At 38.9% G+C, this 22,237-nt stretch overlaps 1 protein-coding gene across 1 annotated transcript in view; it reads right to left on the reverse strand.

Annotated features, from left to right (window-relative positions):
* LOC138808650 (tyrosine-protein kinase JAK1) overlaps positions 1-22,237 on the reverse strand; it is a 75,215-nt gene that overhangs the window by 48,978 nt on the left and 4,000 nt on the right. The window contains exons 2-4 of the mRNA XM_069994909.1: positions 7,505-7,585; positions 3,494-3,692; positions 434-557 (exon numbers count right to left, since the gene is read on the reverse strand). Of these exons, the coding sequence (XP_069851010.1) occupies positions 434-557; positions 3,494-3,692; positions 7,505-7,510 (329 nt within the window). The 5' untranslated portion in view covers positions 7,511-7,585. The remainder of the gene's footprint in view (positions 1-433; positions 558-3,493; positions 3,693-7,504; positions 7,586-22,237) is intronic.

Raw genomic sequence — 22,237 nt, forward strand, 5'->3', positions numbered from 1 at the left:
AAACACATTTTATATCATGACCCAGTAAATATATATAATAAAATATATTGCAAAAAGTTTCAAAATATAATGCTCCAACCATATGTACATGTACTGATCTTATCTATTCCTTCCTATTTTTCTAAATTCTGGTTACAACCCAAAACATTAAATTCATAAACATGATTAACCTTCTGGGAAATTCTGCTGGACACTATTCACAATGGTCTTTACAGTATAATGATTTCTCTTCTGAAATGTGTAAAGGGTGATCAAATTCATTTTGAATTATACACCAAATACTAAGGAAATACTTTCTCATAACAAGCAAACACAAAAGTTACAAATTACCAAAATTACTGTACTTCTTGCTAAGTGACTCAGGGACCCAGACTAACTGCCATTCTTTGATGCAGGAGGAAACTACACAAGCACCAACTTTGTACTCTGGTACCTCATGCGGTAGTGGAGCCGAAGTGACATCTTATCATTGACAGTGATGATGTGGTTTGGAGCATACCAGAGTTTGGTGTTCTCATCGTATAAGGCAAAGAGATTGTGACATAAAGGAGAGATACCTGGGGAAGAGAACACATAAGAAAATTACAGATATTCATTTGACCCTATGTTTCCAAACTATGACACACACAAAGATAAGAAATTCTCTTATCCAAAAAGAATCTAGGTCATCTTATACTCTTAGGGCAAATACAACTTTTAATCATGTTCAGTCAGGCAGTTTAACCCATTCATAATAATAAAGAACTATACCACCTGGAGAATATAAACATACTTCCTGGCAAACTAATAGGTACATATTCCTAATTTTAAAACAAAAGTTGTTATTTCTCATTTTAGTTGTCTATGAAAAAGTCTTATAGAAACTTGATTGAAATATTTTTATCTTTTTCAGGCTATCTGTGAGGCTCTAATATATACTATGCTAATCACAAAAACATTCTTAGAGTTTAGGAAATCTTTAATTTGCTTCCTTTAAAACATGTTTGAGGGCTGGGAAGGTGGCTCAGTGGTAGAGCGCTTGCCTTGCATGCATGAGGCCCTGGGTTCGATTCCTCAGCACCACATAAGTAAAAAAAAGCCAGAAGTGGCACTGTGGCTCAAGTGGTAGAGCGCTAGTCTTGAGCTGAAGAGCTGAGGGACAGCGGCCAGGCCCAGAGTTCAGGCCCCACAACTGGCAAAAAAAAAAAAAAAAAAAAAAAAAAAGTTTAAACAATTCATATACACTATGATTATAAATTAAATATGCAAAGAAATTCCTGGCAGTAGTACACACAAACTGCATTTTAGAATAAATACTAAATGAAATGATTCTGGTGGTGATTAAAATATATTGCCATTAATAATAAATATGCCTCTTAAGTAACTCTGTATAGTTATCATAAATGCTTTTAGTAGTCAACTTAGGAAGAAGTATATGCTTAACAAAGTTGGCCAGTAGAGCTTATCTCTCCAACATATTCTTTAATAATAAGCAGGATAGAAAAAAAATAAAGATTATGAAGCTACTCACTTTAGAGCCCAGAATAAAATACAGACTTGTAATTCCAACAAGTATATAAAAAGAGACATAGTACCCATAATCATTACCGGTGGTTTCAGGACCAACCAGACCTCAAACAAGAAACTTAAATGACAAAAAGTATGGGGAGGGGAGGGGGGATAAAATAATTGGTGCTTATTCTCAAATCAGATACCTGAAATGAGAATGATAGTACATGAAGGTCCCTTGCCTGGTCCTGTACAGCTTGAAAGGGACTCTTTCTAATGCAGTCAAAATAAAAATAATTTAAACTGCTATCTAAGGCTGTTTCCATATATGCATTCCTGCTTACTCAAAGTAACTTAAAATTATGGCTTATTTTTCCACTACCCTATATAATTCAGCCCATTTTTACCCATCTCATGTTTAGTCAGCAGGTCTATTACACTTTTTCTTGTAGCACAGCTCTCTCACTTTCTGGTGCTCTAACACATTAAAGCTTTTTAAGCAGACGGATATTTCAGAGAGTTTCTAGGGTTTCTAGACAAAGAACTTTACTAACAAGGTAGGTGTTTCTTGAAATAACTATACTATCCTTGTAATGTTGTTTTGAGGGCTAAGGTTTTGTGTGTGTATATATGTGCCAATATGGGCTTCAACTCCAGGCTTGCGCTTTCATTTAGTTTTTTCTACCACCCCTGCTATCTTTGTACTTCTAATTTTTTTCTGGTTAACTAGAGATAAAGAGTTTCATGGATTTGTATGCCTGGGGTGGCTTTGAAATGAAATTCTCAGATTTCAACCTCATGAGTAGTTAAGGCACTAACTACCCCTACTTGATTTCATTTTTTTAAAAAAAGTTGGGTTGGCTAGGCACTGGTGGCTCACACCTGTAATCCTAGCTACCCAGCAGGCTGAGATTTATTTGAGAACTGTGTTCTGAAGCCAGAACAGGTAGAAAAGTCTATGAGACTCTTATCTCCAAATTACTACCAAAAAAGCCAGAAGTGGAGCTGTAGCTAAAGTGGCAGAGCACTAACATTGAGCACAAAATCTCAAGAACAGTACACAAGATCTGAGTTCAAACCCCAGGACCAGCACAAAAAAAATCCACCTGTTTTAAGTGTATAATCACCATAATCTAAGCAGATTAAACCCGAAACTAAGTTTCTATGTCTTTATTTCACTTGTCATTTAAAATCAGGCAAGTTGTTCATGTCAAGTTCAAAAGGTAATGAAAGGAGCTTTTCTGTGTTAGGTGCTTTGGTTTCTCACTGTCAGAGGTGGGAGGCTAACTTTAAGTAAGACAAACCTCACTAAAAAAAAAAAAAAAACAGACTGTTATTAACAGCTTCACTGTCCCTTTTCACAACCTGACAACTTGACCAAGCCACAAAGCAGCACTCAACTTCTTACTTCAACCCAGCACCACATGGGGAAAGGCAAGCTAAGGTGGTAAGAGAATAGGCCAGACTGCAGGAGTTCTGAATAATTCCTAATATACTGAGAGATGCTGCTCACGGAGCGTGTATTTTGTTCTAGGTGTTTTACATACAACTTCATCAATAGCTAATGTTATCCCAATCATATAGATGTGGGAGAAATAAGAACTGAGTCTCAATCTCATGTGGTGGCATGAGTTTATAATCTCAACACTTGAGAATGAGACAGAGGGTTGTGAATCTTAAGTCAGTTTAGGCTACACAGTGAGAGGCCATCTCAAAAGAAGAAAAAACTGAGTCTACACGGAGGCAATCATCATTCCCTGGTACTCAACAGTTCATTAGTGATATAGACAGATTAAGTTACTTTACAGTGACAAGTAAAACTGCAGATTTAAAATTACTGGCTGAAGATCAATTGGAAGTAAGTAGCAATGGCAGAGACAAAGCAGAACCCTGCTCCTGGAAGCCAAGAGGAAAACTGCTCAGCAAAACTAAGAGGGAGAGAGACTTCAGATCTGCTTCTCTGCCAGTGGCACACAGCCTCCCAAGCCCTGTAACCAACACTCACTGCATTCCTGAGCAGCCCGGATGCACAGTTCCTCCGCCGTGTACTCTCCACTGCCCAGTCGGAGGGGCTCTCTGTCCAACAGATAAAAGGTCACTTCAACACCTGGCTCGGGGACTACCAGATTCATCTCAGTCTTCTTGGAGCTCCTCATTTTAGCACAGAAAGCCATGGCATTGCAGTCCTCTTTTATGTTTAGATACTATGTGGGGAGGAAGACAAGATGATGTGGTCATTTTAGGTACTAAAAGTTAAAGTGATAAGAGTCCTGTGAAGGTAAGAGCAGAAACATTTGATATTATATAAGTATTCCTACTCTTTCCCTTATGAAAAATCAAAAAGGCCAGACATAAGAAACCATGGAAAAATTAACTAATTAGCATAATGAACTACTTTTCTAAACAATCAAAATAATCTTAAAACCTGACTGGAGAAATTTGTTTTCTCTACAGCACGCAAACTGCAGTTGAAAAACGTGGTCTACTCTAGAACTAATGATATAAAAGCAGTGATACATAATTACTAATGTTGCTACCTTTACTAAGATCACATAACTTCTTTCTTGTTTATTTTTTTGTGCCTGTCCTGGGGCTTGAACTCAGGGCCTGGGTGCTATCATTGGGCTTTTTTTGCTCAAGGTTGGTGCTCTATCCCTTGAGCCACAGTTCCACTTTTGGCTTTTTTGGTAGTTAAGTAGGTAAGAGTCTCACAGGCTTTCCTGCCCAGGCTGGCTTCAAACCCCCATCCTCAGATCTCAGTCTCTTGAGTAGGATTACAGATGTGAGCCACTGGTCCCCAGCTGGATCACATAATTTCTGAGCAGAACTATGGCAAGAATTAGCCCTTTTTTTTTTTCTTTTTCTTTTTCTTTTTTGCCAGTCCTGGGGCTTGAATTCAGGGTCTGAATTCCTGAGCCTCTTTATGCTCTAGGCTAGTGCTCTACCACTTGAGCCACAGCACCACTTCTGGCTTTTTCCTGCTCAGGCTGGCTTTGAACTACGATCTTCAGATCTCAGCCTCCTGAGTAGCAAGGATTACAGGTGGGAGCCACTGGCACCTGGCAACAGTCTTAATTTTATGCTTATCTCTTACTAAACAGCAAGCTGGGTGAGGGCATAAATCACGTCTTCATGTCCCCGTCTGAGCCAGAGCACATTAACTGACTACCTAGACATATTCATACAGAAGGGCGATGAAAAAAGTAAGAATGAGAGCCAGATCCCTATCACCTTGTAGGCAAATAGGAGGATAAACAGGACGTCTAGCCAATGGAAGGAAAATGGGAAGGCTTGATGTGGAGAGGTAGGACCCACTTATGAGGTACTGTAAGCTAGTCATTCCCATGCCCTTAAAAGTGACAACTAGGAACAAAGAAGCAACCTCAGCTATTCAGCCCTGGGCCAGGCCAAAGAAGACCAGGAGAATGTCCCATATATTCTTTCCTTTCCTTCCCTCAATACCAAAGGCCTAAAAACTAATTTTCTGGCTCTCAGACTTCTATTTTCTTCCTGCCTGTCATACAAACCTTCATCTAGCCCTAAAGGTAAATATCTTCGTAAATTATCAGATCCTCTAGTGGTATCCCATTAGTGTACAGACAAGTTCTCAAACTCTTAAATTGAGGCCCTTCCTCTCCAGGCCAGTTAGCCTCATTGTTTTATCTCCTGTCATTCTCCACTTCTTATGTCAGGCTTGAAACCATAGGATACCAGCATTCTTGGTCCCTTCTCTCCCCGGTGCTGTTTCTCACCCTCTGACTCTGTTCATGCTGTCTCCTCTACAGAGCTACCTTCCCCTCCCTTACTTCTTTCATAGTAAACTTTAATGTTCTTTAGAACTCAGGCTACATAGTACCTTCTTTAGAAGTCTTCACTGATCCTCAGTTCCACCTATAAAGTGGATGCTCCCTTCCCTGTTCCCCTAAACTCAGTACACTGAGCTAACCACAATGAAAGGTGCCAGCTTATTCACATGCTGTGAGGTCTCTGAGGACAAGAACTGTGACACTCATATTCATGTTCCTAGTCTGAAGCACAGAGGCTTACACAGTTGTGCTTGAAGGATTAACCAAGGAAGAATCAAAACAAGCAAAGTCTATGGGGCATACAGCAGTCACAGTTCTTTTTGCCAAGTCCATTTGCTTGATTTATTAGCTACCCTGATAAGGGGAAATGGTATGCTTTCAAGAGGGGAATTAAAATAAAGGCATTCCATTTTAATTGCTTAGTCTCCAAAATAAATCTAAGAATCAGAATCTTGTTGAAAGCAGTTCCTCTCAGCAGACAAAACATTTTAAAACCCAGCACTCAGATTCTAATTTCATTCCACATTAAAAAACTGAGATGAAGCCAAACACTGGTGAGTCAAGTCTGTAATCCTAGCTACTTAGGAGGCTGAGATCTGAGGATTGCAGTTCTAAGCTAGCCTTGGTAGGAAGGACCTTTAGACTCTGACCTCCAATTAACTACTAAGAAGCCAGAAGCCAGAGTGTATTAGTAGTTCGTGTGGTTGAGCACTAGCCTGAACACAAAAGCTCAGAGACAGGGCCCTGGTCCTCAGTTCAAACACACACACACACACACACACACACACACACACACACACACACACACACACACACACACACACACACACACACACACACACACACACACACACACACACACACACACACACACACACACACACACACACACACACACACACACACACACACACACACACGGTCCTCAGTTCAAGCTCCAACACACACACACACCAGATGGAAAACAGAATTGTTAAAAGCCTGTTCAATGAAAATATTTTTCTTAGAGATTTTTTTATACACATGACAGAGGAAAAATTTAAAGAATCATATCCCTTAACTTGAAGAAAATAATCAGGTAATATAGATAATTATACATGTATAAGGTATAGCACCATTAGAAAAAATATCCTCCAGGAGAGCTCTACTAAACAAGAAATACATAGTTATATACACCAACACTAAACAATGTACCTGGCACCTTATAAAGTATAAAGGCATAATACAGGTAATATTATGGTTCTCTGAGCTGTGCATATACATATTAAAATCTAGATGAACATAAAATAAATTGTTAACAGTAGTATTTAGGTAAGATTATAAGGTAACTAACTTTTTACTCTTTCTAGTGTTTTGTGGGGGTTTTTTGTTTTGTTTTGTTTTTGGTTCAGTTGTGGGTCTCCAACTCTGGGCCTGGGCGCTGGCCCTCACCTCTTCAGCTCAAAGCACTCTACCACTTAAGCCACAGTGCCACTTAGGTTTTCTAGTGGTTTATTGGAGATAAGAGTCTCACAGACTTTCCTGCCTAGGCTGGCTTTGAACCATGATCCTCAGTAGCTAGGATTTCAGGCATGGGTAGCTAGAATTACAGGCATGAGCCACCAGCGCTCGGCTTTCTAGTGCTTTTATACCTGTAATTTTTAAGTTAACATTGGGAATAAGATATATATTTGGGGAGGGGGGACGGTCGTGGGGCCTAAACTCTGGGCCTGGGCACTGCTCCTCAGCTCTTCAGCTCAAGACTAGCACTCTACCACTTGAGCCACAGCACCACTTCTGGCTTTTTCTGCTTATGTGGTGCTAAGAAATTGAACTCAGGGCCTCATGAATGCAAAGCAAGCACTCTGCCCACTCAGCCACCTTCCCAGCCGGATACTAAGTTGTTGTTGTTGTTGTTGCTGTTTTAAAGAATATAGTACCGAAGTCCTATAGTTCACAATCAAAATTTCATTACTCTCTTTAAAAGACAGATATTTTCCTTAAAAAAAAATCTTAGCCAGGCATGGTGACACATGTCTGCAATCTTAGTACTCAAGAGGAAACAGGAGGATTGCCAGTTCAAGTCTACCCTAGTCTACATAGCAAGACCCTGTCACCAAAAGAAAAGGATGGGGGGAAAGGGGAGAGGGGAGAAGGGAGGGAAGAATGAAAAGGGAAGGAAAAAAGAAGAAAGGAAAGAAAAAGGGAAAGGACAAAGCAAATCTACATACCTGCATTTATTCGGTTGTTCAATGTCCCACAAAAAGCAGACTGGGATTTCTTCTCAACTTTTCAGTCCATTCAGAGCTAAGCTAAAGACAAAAATAAATAAGTCAGATAGGAGGTAATTGGAAGGAAAGAAAAAGAAAAGACTGATAAGGACACATCTGGTATAGACAGCAAAGAAGATACTACTTTGACTATTCTGAGAAAGGAAACCAGCACTGTGACTTTGTCACAGTGAAGACTGTCCCGTTTCCATCTTCCTCCTGATACTGTGAAGATCAGTGGGCAACAATGTAGGACACCCAAAAACTCACACTTTTAGAAATAAATTAGTTTCACAAAGAAAAAGCTACCAAATTCAGTGATTCAAAATTGCTTCCAAGATAACATGATTATCTCAGTTTTCCATCCTATCATTCATATATTTTATCAGACTTAGGACTAGGAAAAGCACAGTCCTGGGCACTATGTAGCAGCAGTAGATGGGGAGCAGGAAAGACTTAAGGAATGGTTAGCTCAGAGGCTTGGAGAAGCATTCCCACAGGATTTACATTCAAGGGAGAAATGCACCAACAAAAACAATTCGAACTTCATAGAGTGAGTGTGTTACAATATCATCTTGAGTGGCTGTGACCAACCCTGACATGCTGGCAAGAGCTAACTGGGGAAGGTTTTCTGCAGTAGACCAGACTTTAGTAAAAGTAACAATAGGAGACAGGCAGAAGATACAACAGGAGTTTTGATAATTTTGGCTTTTAATTTGGCTATTTTTGATGTAAACAATTTTTCCAAGAGTCAAAGAATGAACCACTATACTTTCATCTATTTAAAATTAATATAAACAACTGTTTGAATTACATGAATAGGCATCCTTTCCTATATCAAGACAGCAACTGAAAATTAGCTTAATGTGACCAGGCACTATGGCTCACACCCATATCCTAGCTGCTCAAAAGGTAGAGACCAGAAGGATCACAATCGAGGCTAGCCGAGACAAAAAGTTAGTGAAACCCCATCTTAAGCAATAAGCCAAGAATAGCATTGGCATGCTTGTCAAGCAAGCTGTGCAGAAGGCTGTTAGGAAAAGGATCAGAGTCCAATGCCAGGCCAGGAGAAATACATTTAAATACCTGAAAAATAGCTAAAGCAGGGGCTGGGAAGGTGGCTCAGTGGTAGAGTGCTTGCCTTGCATGCCTAAGGCGCTGGGTTCAATTCCTCAGCACCACATAAGCAAAAAGAATAAAAACCGGAAGTGGCGCTGTGGCTCAAGTGGTAGAGCGCTAGCCTTGAGCTGAAGAGCTGAGGGACAGCACCCAGGCCCAGAGTTCAGGCCCCACGACTGGACCCCCCCCAAAAAAATAGCTAAAGCAAAAAAAGACTGAAGTGCAGCTCAAATGGTAGGACACCTGCCTAGCAAGGATGAGGTCTGAATGCTAATGCCTTGCTGTGACTCTGAAGTAGAACTTAAAACACCTTACTTAGATTCTTCCATCAATAAGTAGTTTTGTGCAATTCTCTATGCCAAAAACTAAGCTAGATGAGGAGGACACAATAAAGAAAAATAGTAATATGTCCCTGCCCATCTAGAGCTTTCAGAATAACAGAAGCAGAGAAAATGGAACAAATGTCATTGCAAACAACTAAAGATACCATGAAGCAAAAACAGAGATCATACAACAGGGTGAGTGTGAGCCAGTCTGGGGCTCAAGAGGACAGTAACATAGAATTAAGATATGATGGTTGTTTCAGCAGTGGAACACCAAGTCAAAAAAAGAAGTGTAGACCAAAGGGTCAGCAGGTGTAAAGGTCCTGAAAAAGGAAGGTGCTAGACCAGGGAATCCTTCTATAACTCTCATCTTCACATCTGCACACAGACCAGCACTAGCAACTCACAGGCAGTTCTTACAAAGAGCAGGTCATTCCAACACCACGTTTTGCCAGATGCCATGGATGAGCAAAAGATGGCCAAAGAACTCCCTGCTGTGGAGTATAAAGAAGCTTGGGCCAAACAGGAAAGGGACATAGACTGAGAACCTGTAGGGCAGGAAGGAATCTGAGTGTTCTATACAAGCCTATTCTTTCAGCAAGTCTACTGCATAAAACTTTTTAGAACTTACAAAGCCTTAAAATATGTACCATTAGACTATGTGTTACTTATACTTAGGAATCACAGACTTTCTTTGAACATTAGGTAAGATTGAAAGGTCAGTACAAAATCATTAAGGTTCTTCTAGAACTAGAATTCCATGACAACCTGTAAGCAAGGAGACTGGTTTTCCCATCATTCTTACACACACACACACGCACATACACACGCACATATGTATATGTATGTATGTATGTGTATATACATATATGTGTGTATGTGTATATATATATATATATATATATATATTCTTTAAATAGGTACATAAAGGAGCTGCTATTGACAAAGAAGTGTATGAATATAATGCATGCTGATCAAGGTCACCCCTTTCAACATGCTCACCCATCCCCAAAGGGGTTTCCCTTACTTTTCTTAACTTTGTAAGATATGGATTGAATTTTTGTGAGACATGTACTCAAACTTGGCATCTGATACTTCTCCTTCACTGGCTGGCGTTTTATCACCCTTGAGCCACACCTCAAACCCCTACAATGCATTCTCATAAACCCTTCTTCTAGTCTTCCTTCCTCCCCCTGACCCCACCCCTTAAGTACCAATCTGCAAAGAAATGAAAGGACCTCCAAAAAATTGTAAGTGAAGGCAGACTCATATATACAAAGGATGCAGTTTTTCTCATATATGGAAGCTAGATTATAAAAGTAAATATGTAGTGTGGCAGGCAAATGTACACCAATATACTAAAATATGGTAGATTCAGGGAAGAACTCAGTGTAATTCTTAGAAAGGCTAAAGCATTCTTTCTTTTGTTGGTCGTGGGCTTGAACTCTGGGTGCTGTCCCTTAGCTCTTCAATTCAAGGCTAGCACTCTACCACTTGAGCCACAGTGCCACTTCCGGATTTTTTTTTATTTTTATTTTTTTTTGCTTATGTGGTGCTGAGGAAGCAAACCCAGGGCCTCATGCATACGAGGCAAGCGCTCTACCACTGAGCCACCTTCCCAGCCCTAAAGCATTCTTTCTTTACTGCAAGCAACACTATATATTGAAATCATGGTACACTTACTCTCCCAACTAACCTCCAATATCGTACATATTCATTATTCTTCATCTTAAATTGAGAAAACAAGATTAGCAATCAGATTCTTAGACAATCTATATTTTCTATAGTATTTTGTATGCTGATTTTTTAAAATTCCTGTTACAATTGACATTCTAACAATTTTTTTAAACACCTATCACAGCACTTAAAAGGCATGCTGGGCACTGCTCTACTAGTCCTTTATATGTAGAACTGTGAATCTGCTGTATAAGGAATGACAACTTTTCTCATTAAGGATGTTTTTAGTGTAATGGCTTCATTCAAATAATATTTCAATATTTCAAAATAAACAAAGAAACATTATGTAGATAATTTTTAAAAGAAGTAGAAAACAGCAAAATCATTTTAGAAACACTTTGGCTAATTCCAGGAAACCAATTCAAGTTTCTTACTACAAGATATAAAAGAAAAATCTTCAATGTTAAAAACGCAATCCAGCAGAAATTACAATTATCTTTTAAAAAGAACATGATTCACTGGGGCTTGACTCCTACTCAAATGAATACAAAGTAATTTAGAAAACAAGAAGGATAAAAGATGAGCAATTAAAAGCTTTTTGATGAAAGCAGTGAATTCTTCAAGAGGATTACTTCTGTAGCTCAATTTTATAAGATGCTGCTTTGTATGAGAAAAAAATTCAGAGAAATTTGTAAATGTCTTAGATTTTTTTAGTTTCTCACATTCTCATGTAAGTAGCAAATACTTCTGATAGCTTCTGAATGAAAGAAAAGTAAAAGAAACAAAACAGCCCCGTGAGTCCGAACACTGACTAACTGCAATATGTGGTATATAACATTATTTCCAATAAGCAGAATTCCAAAAGTCTTGGATAAAAAGATTGCCAAAGGCATCTTCTGAAATACTAGTATTTGTGCAAAGGAAGAACTGAAAACTAAATGTTAGACAGTGAACAAAAGAAAAAGAAATATAGTCCATTTGAATTTTATTATCCGTAAGTAGTTGTACAAATGAGGTTCAATATATGAGTACAAACAAATCCTTATCAATGTCACTCCTTGAAAATCATTCTCCCCAACCTCTCCCAACCCCACCAAATATGATCATTACAATGTGGCCAAAGACCACACTACTGGATTTATATGGTAAAAACAGATGAACTTAAAACCAACAAAAGATTCAAAATCAAATGTTATAAGCATCCTTCTTTTCATTAAAGATACTTTCACCTATAGTTATACATGACTTGAGGGAATCAAAGCCTATGCTTTCCAAAGTAGAAAATACAAATAAAATGCTGATGAACTAAGCTTAGAAAATGAGAATGTCCTGAAAGTAGCCACTTGATAGAATACAGTTCTAGTACAAGAACCTAACTAGGCAAATAACCATCTTCATATCTCATGGACATTATAACTCTCATAAAAACATTGAGAGCTTAAAGGCTAATCAGTGCAAGTATGTGACTCTGGATTCCCAGGGTGGGGGAACAATTTAAATGCTCCACAGTGATCAGCAGCATTGTCTTCTCTGGATTTTTAGTATTTTTCATAGACTTACATCTATCTAGGAGATTGAGCTCTTTCCAATACCCTCTCCTCTAGAAAAAAAAGAACTGTCATTTTTAAAAATCATGAAAACAACAAGTGGTACTGTGGCTCAAGTGGTAGTGCGCTTGCCTTGAGCTGAAGAGCTGAGGAACAGTGCCCAGGCCCAGAGTTCAAGCCCCACGACCGACCAAAATAAAAAAAAATCATGAAAGCACCCTACCTTATCTGTGTTCTATCCTACAACTAAGGCACTCCTGTCATCAGTGCTTCGAGGTGGAGGATTCTGGAGGCTATAGCCTAAGCCCATATCATGGGGGCCAGGAAAGCCACTGCTTCTTTCTCTTCCAGCTATGCCACCAGTGCTTCACTCTCACAAAGCCACAGAAATGTCTTGTGCCTCTGTTACCAGACCCCACGGCTTTACTGAGACCTGGGATAATGGCTGATCAAAGCACTGCAAGATACTGTAAAGCTCATGGATTCGAGCCAAAAAGATGACATAATATAAATTTAAAATCTTTTTTTCATGTCAGTTAGTCAGAATTATGGCTTTTCTATATGCCACTCCTGCCACATAGAATAATTCACTTCTAACTATAGCAGCAGTTCCAGGAAAACCCCAGAATCGTAAATGCTGCTTCACTTACAATAAACTTCTAGGGATGATCAAATAATCAATGCCAAGTCAATGGTTCGAGCTCTCTGTATTGCTCCTAATGAGCCTGCTTTAGCTGAAAGAAGGTTTCTGACCAAAGTGAATACAGTACTTTGCTTAAAGTCAGTAAGTGTCTACCTGAAAACCACATTGTACCAAGATACTGCTGCTGCTAAAGTTCTGTTTTTTTTCTTTTTCTTCTTTTTAACTAATTACTACTAATATACCTAAAGTGTTATTAAAGAAGATGGGCTATGATTAGTAAGGCCATCCACATATCCTTCTCAGAAGTCAAAAATACAATGCAAAGTAGACAGCCAAAAAGGTGCCATGAAGTGGGACATAGTGGGGTATACCTATAAACCCAGCAGTCAGGAGTCTCAGGCAGGAGGATCACAAGTTCAAAGCTAGCTTGGGCTATATACAACTGACTAGGGAGGATAGGAGAAGGGGAAGAACACTTTTCACCATGTAGTACTTTTTAATCATTCATTTTAAAGTAATTATGAAGCATTTGGGCCACCATGATAAAAAAAAAAAAACACCTTTCATTTATACAGTACCTTATCACTTTAAAAAAAAAAAAGTTCACATCTATAACCACATTCAAGTCTTACAGCCTCTTTCACAGATGAGAAGACTTAGTTTCAGATGTTCCCACAGTCAACTGGCCAGTAAGTGGTAAGAATAAGTCTCAAATACACTTCTTGGACTTCAGCCTCACTGTCCTTCCATTTACCACACTGTCCTGGGGAAGGCACATAGCTTCAGGGAATCCAAAGATGTAACAGGATACCTGTGAACCCAGCAAAACCTTACGATGTAGCTTCAGCTGGCAAAACTAACTTACACACAGGTACCTTGAGTCAGAAGACACAAAGGGGCCATAGAGTCACAGACAGACTTGCAGTCAAGAAGACAGAGGGTAATGCTTTGGCCTGTGAATCATATGGGAGAGTGCCCCTCCTTGGGTTTGGAGAAAAGAAGCCTTAAAATGACAGAGAGGTAAGATAAAGCTCTTCCAGGAAAGGGCTGGAAGGGAGGAATACTGCAAAGATAGACGTGCAGGAAAGAACTAGCAGACCAGAAAGGATTGTACAGGAAAAAAGTCAAACAGCATGGAAAAGTGGCAAAGGGTACAAATGAAGACAGTCTGATCTCCCACTTCTTCCTGAAGGCAGTAGGTAAGTTACCCATAAGAAGTCCAGTTCCAGTCCAGTTCTGCCAGAACCTACTTAGTACTGATCAAGGCTCTTAGGCTCTCTAAACTCAAATCTTCCTCAATGAACATGTATTAAATAATCTTTAAGGATCCTCACAGTTTGAATACTGGGCCTCCAGTCTCCTTAACCTGGGGCCAAATCTCAGATCGATTATTTATTGTGTGTCCAAAGGGTAGTTTCTTGGCTAGCTTGGGCTATATCTGGGGGTAAGGGGGAGGAAAGGAGGGGGAAATGATGATGCTGGTTTTCACCATGTAGTACTTTTAAATCATTCATCCTAAAGTAATTACTCAGAGTTTCAATGTAAAATGAAAACCATAAAATGATCTAAACTTCACAGGATTGTTGTGCTGCTTCAAGAGTTACTGAACTTTTTATGTTAAAATAAAAAGCTTATACCCATTAGGAAATTGGTTTTTGTAAGCACACTTCAGACTTGAAAACACATGTAGACTTAAAAAAAAAAAAAAAGAAAGGTGGCTCAGTGGTAGAGTGCTTACCTCACATGCATGAGGCCCTGGGTTTGATTCCTCAGTACCACAGAAACAGAAAATGCCAGAAGTGGCACTGTGGTTCTAGAGGTAGAGCGCTAGCCTTGAGGTGAAGAGCTGAGGGACAGTGCCCAGGCCCAGAGTTCAGGCCCCACAGCGGACGAAAGAAAGAAAGAAAGAAAGAAAAAGAAAGAAAGAAAGAAAGAAAGAAAGAAAGAAAGAAAGAAAGAAAGAAAGAAAGAAAGAAAGAAAGAAAGAGGGAGGGAGGGAGGAAGGAAAGAAAGGAAAGAAAGGAAGGAAGGAAGAAAGGACAAACCAATTGACTTATAAGTGTATAAAACCATATTATGGTACATTATAACATAATTTTTCATTTATTTTTATTTCCAAACTGTCAGGAAGCAAAGATATTGAATCTCCTGCTGGTATTTTTATCTGGTAAAGCTTAAAGGTAACCATAATTTAAAAGAATACATAAGAAACAACCTTGTGTCCCCAACCCCATGCTAACTTATTTTGTGTGGCCACATGTTCATTTACTTTTCCTTGTGTGGCCACATGTTCATTTACTTTTCCTTCTATTTGTACAAATCTTTTGGGGCAGAAATCCATCTAAAATGGGTTCCATAACTTTCAACCTTTAGCCATACAGTGTCCTTGTTCTGCTTACCTTAGGGAAAAAGTGATTTTAAAAGACAAATAAAGAATATGGACAAGTCTGATATGGACACCACTCGCAGCACCAACAAATCACCAGCAGTCACCACGACTGGACTCTCAACTCAGCTGCGATGATCTCAAGCTACCCCCTCTATCCACACCATTCCCTCTAAATTCAAAGTCCTGGAAAAGAGGGCTCCCAGGGCTTGAACCTAGTATGCCCTCAGTCATTTGTCTATACTTCCTTCAGCTTCTGTATCACAGTGGAAGATCACTTCAGAAATGAAGGCAGATCAAGCACTAGACAATCTCCAAATGGCAAATTCCACTGCAGCATATACTCCAAAAGAAATCCTGAGCATCTCACTCAAAACATGAGGTGGGTGGGAAAAGTAAAAATAAGAAGATTAAAAAAAAAAAATGTTCTCCTACATAGTACTCTATACTTCTCCTCGACCAAGAAATTATGATCCATTTGGAACAGCACTGCCAGTGAAGGGTTCACTCCTTTTCATGTTCTTCTCCAGTTCCCCCGCCCCACCTTTTTTTTTTTTTTTTTTTTTTTTTGACGGTAGGAGGGGTAGGGCTAGAGATCAAACTCAGGGATTCACACAAGCTTGGCAAGTGCTCTCTATTACTGAGTTATTCCAAGCCCAAGAATCCATTCTTAAACTGCAGTCAGAGCTCTGCAAAAATTATCAGTGTGATGATTTGAACACTCAGCCCTCACCAAGACAGAGCAACAGAGCAGAGCTACCCTCCTCCCCATTTCCAGTTTCCTCTAATATCAGCTGAAATGCTAGTGAGAGCTATGTATCACAACCTGATAGCCCAAGGACCCTATGCTGACAGCCATGCCTTTTCACTCTCTGGCTATGATTCCTACTAAGAAATACATTTTATAATACATATAAATGGCTCAAGTGGTAGATAATCTGCCTAGCAAGTATGATACTTATCCTTGCTATGTGCAATTCACATTAATTTTTATTATACACTATTTTCTTCTATTTAATATGTTTTAAAGAACTAAAACCCACAAATGTGTATGTGTATAGTAAAATACATTTTATAGCCAGCCAAGTAATAAATAAGAAACCACATTTAGAAAATACTGGCTTAAAAAATTCAACAAAAAGCTGGGCATCAGTGGCTCACGCCTGTAATCCTAGCTACTCAGGAGAACTGAGATCATGGTTCAAAACCAGCCCAGGCATGAACACCCATGAGACTCTTATCTACAATTAGCCATCAGAAAGAAAGAAAAAAAACCAGGAAGGGGCGCTGTGGCTCAGGTGGTAGAGTGCTAGCCTTGAGCTGAAGAGCTCAGGGACTGTGTCCAGGCCCAGGGTTCAAGAACCAAAACCGGAAAAAAAAAAAAAAATCAACAAAAACATTAGGAATTGACCTTAAAATTGCTGTTTTTATCCAATGTGTCTATTTTCCTCAGCAAAGCACAGTCTATTCTACCAGAATGCTCTTTATTAAGTTACCTCCTAACGCCACATGTAAATGCCATGGAGATCTAGAAAACACTGAAACAAATACAAATACATTTTTTAAAGTTTGCCAAAATTTACTACTCTCTCACATGACTTATTGTAATAGTTCCCATTTCTGCTTTTATCATAGCTCTCAATCATGCTTCACATAACTTAAGGGGAGAAATTAAGTAAGTAGAATTTGCATAGAACAAGTTCCCTTGTACTATACCAGTTTCCAATCTCCATTCACACTGTGAATGTTTAATCAGCTCACTGAGCTCTATGATGTGTCCCAGCCAAGCATTTCCTGAAACACTTCTGATCCTGGCCAAAGCTATACTTGTCCTATGCATTCCAGCTGTCTGCATAGCCAATAACTATGTGGCAGAAGCCCAAGTCTTTATACCTAATCTCATGACTTCCACAATGCCACCAATATAAATATTAATGAAGGTACCTCTGCCTTAGCTTTCTCCAAATGAATACCAAAAGTGCATAGCTGGCTAACTGTTCATATCCATTTACTAATATAAAATCAGTAAATATAATCATATACATTCTACATTTTACAAAGCACTTTTGAATATATGCTTTTCAATCCTCATAATAGCTGAAGTAATTCCTATTTTACTCATAAGCAAACTAAAATTCAAAGATATTATTTGTGAAAGGTGATATGTATGTATTAACCAGAATTCAAATGAAAGTCACTAGGATACAAAGGAAAGAGAAATAACTAAAGAAAAAAAGTATAGTAAACAAAAGATACAACAAGCTAGCAAGCTCTCATTATTATTTATGTATTTATTATTTATGTGGGCTCAGGGCCCATCATGCCTGCCTCATTTCCCACATTTTTTTTTTTGGTCGGTCATGGGGCCTGAACTTTGGGCCTGGGCCTGGACACTGTCCCTCAGCTCTTCAGCTCAAGGCTAGTGCTCTATCACTTGAGCCACAGAGCCACTTCTGGCTTTTTCTGCTCATGTGGTCCTGAGGAATCCAACCCAGGACCTCATGCATGCAAGGCAAGCACTCTACCACTGAGCCACCCTCCTAGCCCGTACACTTTTTTTTTTTTTAAACATAATCTTTAAAATTTTAATCACATCCAAACAAGTTAGTCCTAACAGCAAAATAAGGCCTTGTCCCAGAATAGTGGCTAAATGACAACTCTAGCCAGGCTCTGGTGGCTCAGCCTATAATACCAGAAACTCAGGGACTAAGACCTGAGGATCATAGTTCAAAGACAGACAGAGTAGAAAAGTTTGTGAGACTCTGTAATTCACCACCAAAAAAGCTGGGAGTGAAGCTGTGGCTCAAGAGGTAGAGTATGCTGGGCACTGGTGACTCACGCCTGTAATCCTAGCTACTCAGGAGGCTGAGATCTAAGGATCACTGTTCAAAGCCAGCATGGGCAAGGAAAGTCCGTGAGACTCTTATCTCCATTAAACCACTAGAAAACCGGGAGTGACGCTGTGGCTCAAGCAGCTCGCCTTGAGCCGAAGAGCTGAGGGATCTGCGCCCAAGCCCAGAGTTCAAGCCCCACAATGGACAAAAAAAAAAAAAAAAAGAGGTAGAGTACTAGTCTTGAGGGGAAAAAAAGAGCCACCATCATGGAACATGGATATAGGAAGCAGAGCAGGGAAATAATGATATCTAGAAAGTCTATGATCTAGTGAACAAGTTTAGAATCACACATGCACTGGGTCCTAATTCTGGATTTTCACTCAAGACATGTCAACTTAAGAAACGTCACTAAGTCTCTAAATTTGTTCCTTAATTAGAAATGGGAACAATAACTCACATCTTAGTGTTGATAGTATCATGAAGCTCTTGTCAGGGGAAAAAGTACTCTATGACTACCCTGGTGACTATAACTCTAACTGACACCTCTTATTGTAAAAGTTAGGTTTGCACAACCCACTTAGGTTCTCTTATACACATCTGACTCAGGAACAAAAATCTTATCCAGTTTATTTCTGTTCCACAGATGATCAAAATCATAGTCTAATCTGAGTTCTTTCCATGGCACATTTCATGATCTTGAGAAGGCCACCAATTTGATGGAGTACAAGTTCTTTGCAGTCATAAATAAGACTGTTTCTTTTCTACAGCCTCAGACTAGAGTCAGCAAACTACTCTGAAACTAATGTTTCTTTGTCAATTTGTTCAATAGCATTTACTGAGATTATGTACCTGAACCTACAGGTATTATAATTATAGGAAGAAATAAGAAAGACAAAATCAGGACTAGAAAATGTTACACCCAGGAGTGACAATAATGAGAAACTGACCATGAGAAGTGCCAAGCTCAATTTACATATAAAGACTGAATTAAAATATTACTCCCCAACTATGCTATCTGGAATGTTTTACATCTTCCTTGATGTGATAATAATTATCCTATATACATAGCTTTCACAAAAGGAAAAGGAAAATGGGGCTCATCAGGAAACAAATTGAAAAAAAATAAACAAAGTCTCATAACATTTTAACAACAAAAGCTCTTGCCTTTGCTAGTAAAAAATACAATGAATGTCCAACTTTTGCAAAAATGATTCAGCCAGAAGACCTTTTTTTTTTTCTTTTTTGACACAGAATCTTGCTAAATAAGCCCAGGCTAGCCTTGAACTCAAGATCCTCCTGGCTTAGCCTCCCAGTGAATGACGGGATTTCAGGCATCTACAACTTGTTTCTTTGATAAAACATGTATTTGGAAAAATCTAAATATAGATGATCTCTGTGTTCTCTTTCATTTATCAAATCCTATAAATATTGTTGAGACCATCAACATGGAAGGGCTTTCCTGAGCATATGACAGAATATACCAGAAATGTCATTATTTCATTCACTTAAATCACATTCCTTCCTTTCTCATCCCCTCCCCCCCACACTTTTGTTCATGCATACACCCTAAAATTATGATCAGTACTTATCAACATGAAGAACACAACAGTTTTGCAATGTTCTCTCACACAGGTTTTCTGGAAGGTAATTCCTGGGACAAGTTACATTTACTCATTACTTAGTAACCTCTGAGGAAATCCTGTAATTCTGATAACAGCAGATGGGCAAAAAGAAAGTAACCCAAAAGAGAGAAAAAGTATTATACACCTAAGAAATGGTGGCTACCGTTCCCAAATCCCTCCCAAATGATCCTTGGCCTTTATTTACCTAAATCTTCTTGTTTTGTTTCTCTTTAACCTACTTGATTTTCCTGTTTCCATTCAGCTTTTTGCAAGTCTTCTCTTTTCACCATGTGACTGGTTGAGTTACATGTCATATTGGCAGCTAGCCACAGAGTTTTCCCAGAACAGAGCCCACTTTTCAGGAAACCCCACCTCATTCTCAGTGTGAGGGAATGACAGAGAAAGAAAGGAGAAGAAAGTGAGATGACAGCAAGTTCAAACAGCTTGCTAAGATTTGGAAGCCCAAACAGAGACCTATTCTTGTGAACAGATTCCACCAACACATAATCAATATACATATATTAATTTTATAAACATATTTAGCTTTGGGTTAATTAATTTTTTCTAGTTTGAAAATCCTGTTAACAGTAATAGAGCCCATGGATTCTTCTGCTATATATTTTCTTGAGCTAGAACATAGAAATAATCATATTAAAAGCACATAGCAGACCTTGTTAAATTTCCCCATCCCTATTTACTTTCTTCCAGTTGTGCAGCCTATATATTGGAAATTACTGGTAAAGATCAAATTCAGCATACCTTTCCCAATTCCATAAAACATACTTTCAGAAGAAATGTCAAGTCTAAAAATCACTTACAGATAACTTCCTCTATGTCTTTCTTTATTGATTCAAACACTAATACTCTGTAAGTTTCAGGTATAATACCTTACATAAGTACTATTACAACCTACAGGAGAGAGAAGCCTGGTTCTAGTGTCTCAGTCTCAGAAGGTGAAGCTTCTCGATTTCCCAATCTCCAAATACTGATGTGGCTCATGGACTCAAGACTTCGATCTCCAACTTTTCTCTATTTACTTTCACAACCAAAGCAATTGAACCCAGTTGTATGACTTATGTCACTTACATGCTAGCAATTTTCAAATTTATATTTCAGAATTCTGATCTCAAATATCCTCTTGAATATCAGTATAAACAGCAACACCACCACAGACCTTCTGCCTTATCCCCAGTGGTCACTATCTTGAATGCTAGTATTCATCATCACACTGTAACAGCAAATCCTCCAAAGGTCAGTCTTGACACATCTCTTTCTGACACATCTCTTTCTGACCCACATCTAAACCATCATTAATTCATTACCTTCAAAATGTGCCCATACATGTAAAGTGCTTAACATGGTATCTAGTAAGTTTTGTGTTAAAGAATTTTTTTTAGGAGCTGGGAAGGTAGCTCAGTGGTAGAGTGCTTGCCTTGCATGCATGAGGCCCTGGGTTTGATTCCTCAGCACCACATAAGCAAAAAGAAAAAAGCCGGAAGTGGCACTGTGGCTCAAGTGGTAGAGCGCTAGCCTTGAGCTGAAGAGCTGAGGGACAGCGCCCAGGCCCAGAGTTCAGGCCCCACGACTGGACCCCCTCCGCCAAAAAAAGAATTTTTTTTTAATGTGCCCCACAGTAAACATTTCTCACCACCACCAATACTCTATTCTCTGTCACCTTTATCATCTTAACACAAGCACCAATTATCTTAACACCAGAAGGCAGGGACTTTTATTCTCTGCTCTATCTGCTATGTCTAAAACATAGGCTCAATAAATAGTGCACAAGTGCTCAACAAAACAGTAAATGAGTATATGAATATTAACTCAGAGAGGTGATAGGACATGCCAAAAGCAGATTTCAAACCCACATGACCTTAGGACTGTTTCTAGTATTCTCCACTACCTCTTGAAGCTTTTAAGGAAAGGGACAGTGGAAAAGGGGTTAATGCTACTTCTTTCATCCTTGTGCTTCGTTTTTCCTTTATCCTTTTACCATTAACCTTCAAATCCCCATATTCAGAACTTCTTTTCTAACTGACTTCTACTATAAGCATTAAGGAAATAAATGTATGCTAAGAAGTAGAATATCTGTGAAGCATTAAACTTCTGGGTAAACTTGGGATACACTAAATTTTTCAGTAACACCCAAAACATCTGTTTGGGTAAAACCATATTTTTTAAGTGAGAGATAAAGATGTTAGGTAAAGGGTTAGCTCAGACTGCTCAATTCTGAACTACAGAGAAGGCTGAGACTGGGATCATTTCTAAGAGATATTCACATACATTTTATCTAAGTGTACTTGTTCATTCCTCCTGGCATCCTCAAAAATGGAAAGCTATTAGCAAATGAAAAGGCTGGGCTCTGGTTTTGATTCTGAGAAAAAGAATAACAGTGTTCTACATAATGAACCTCCAGCTTTTCTCAGATTTGCAGCAAAATGGGATTTAAGAAAAGTGCTGGATGAATTACAGGTCAAGCCACAACAAATCTCTTCTCTCTGAGCCTCAGGTTGCTTGAGTACAGCAAGAACACATACGTAAGA

Source organism: Dipodomys merriami, unplaced genomic scaffold (assembly GCF_024711535.1).
Source record: "Dipodomys merriami isolate MVZ:Mamm:240054 unplaced genomic scaffold, mDipMer1.0.p SCAF_464, whole genome shotgun sequence".
NCBI lineage: Eukaryota > Metazoa > Chordata > Mammalia > Rodentia > Heteromyidae > Dipodomys > Dipodomys merriami.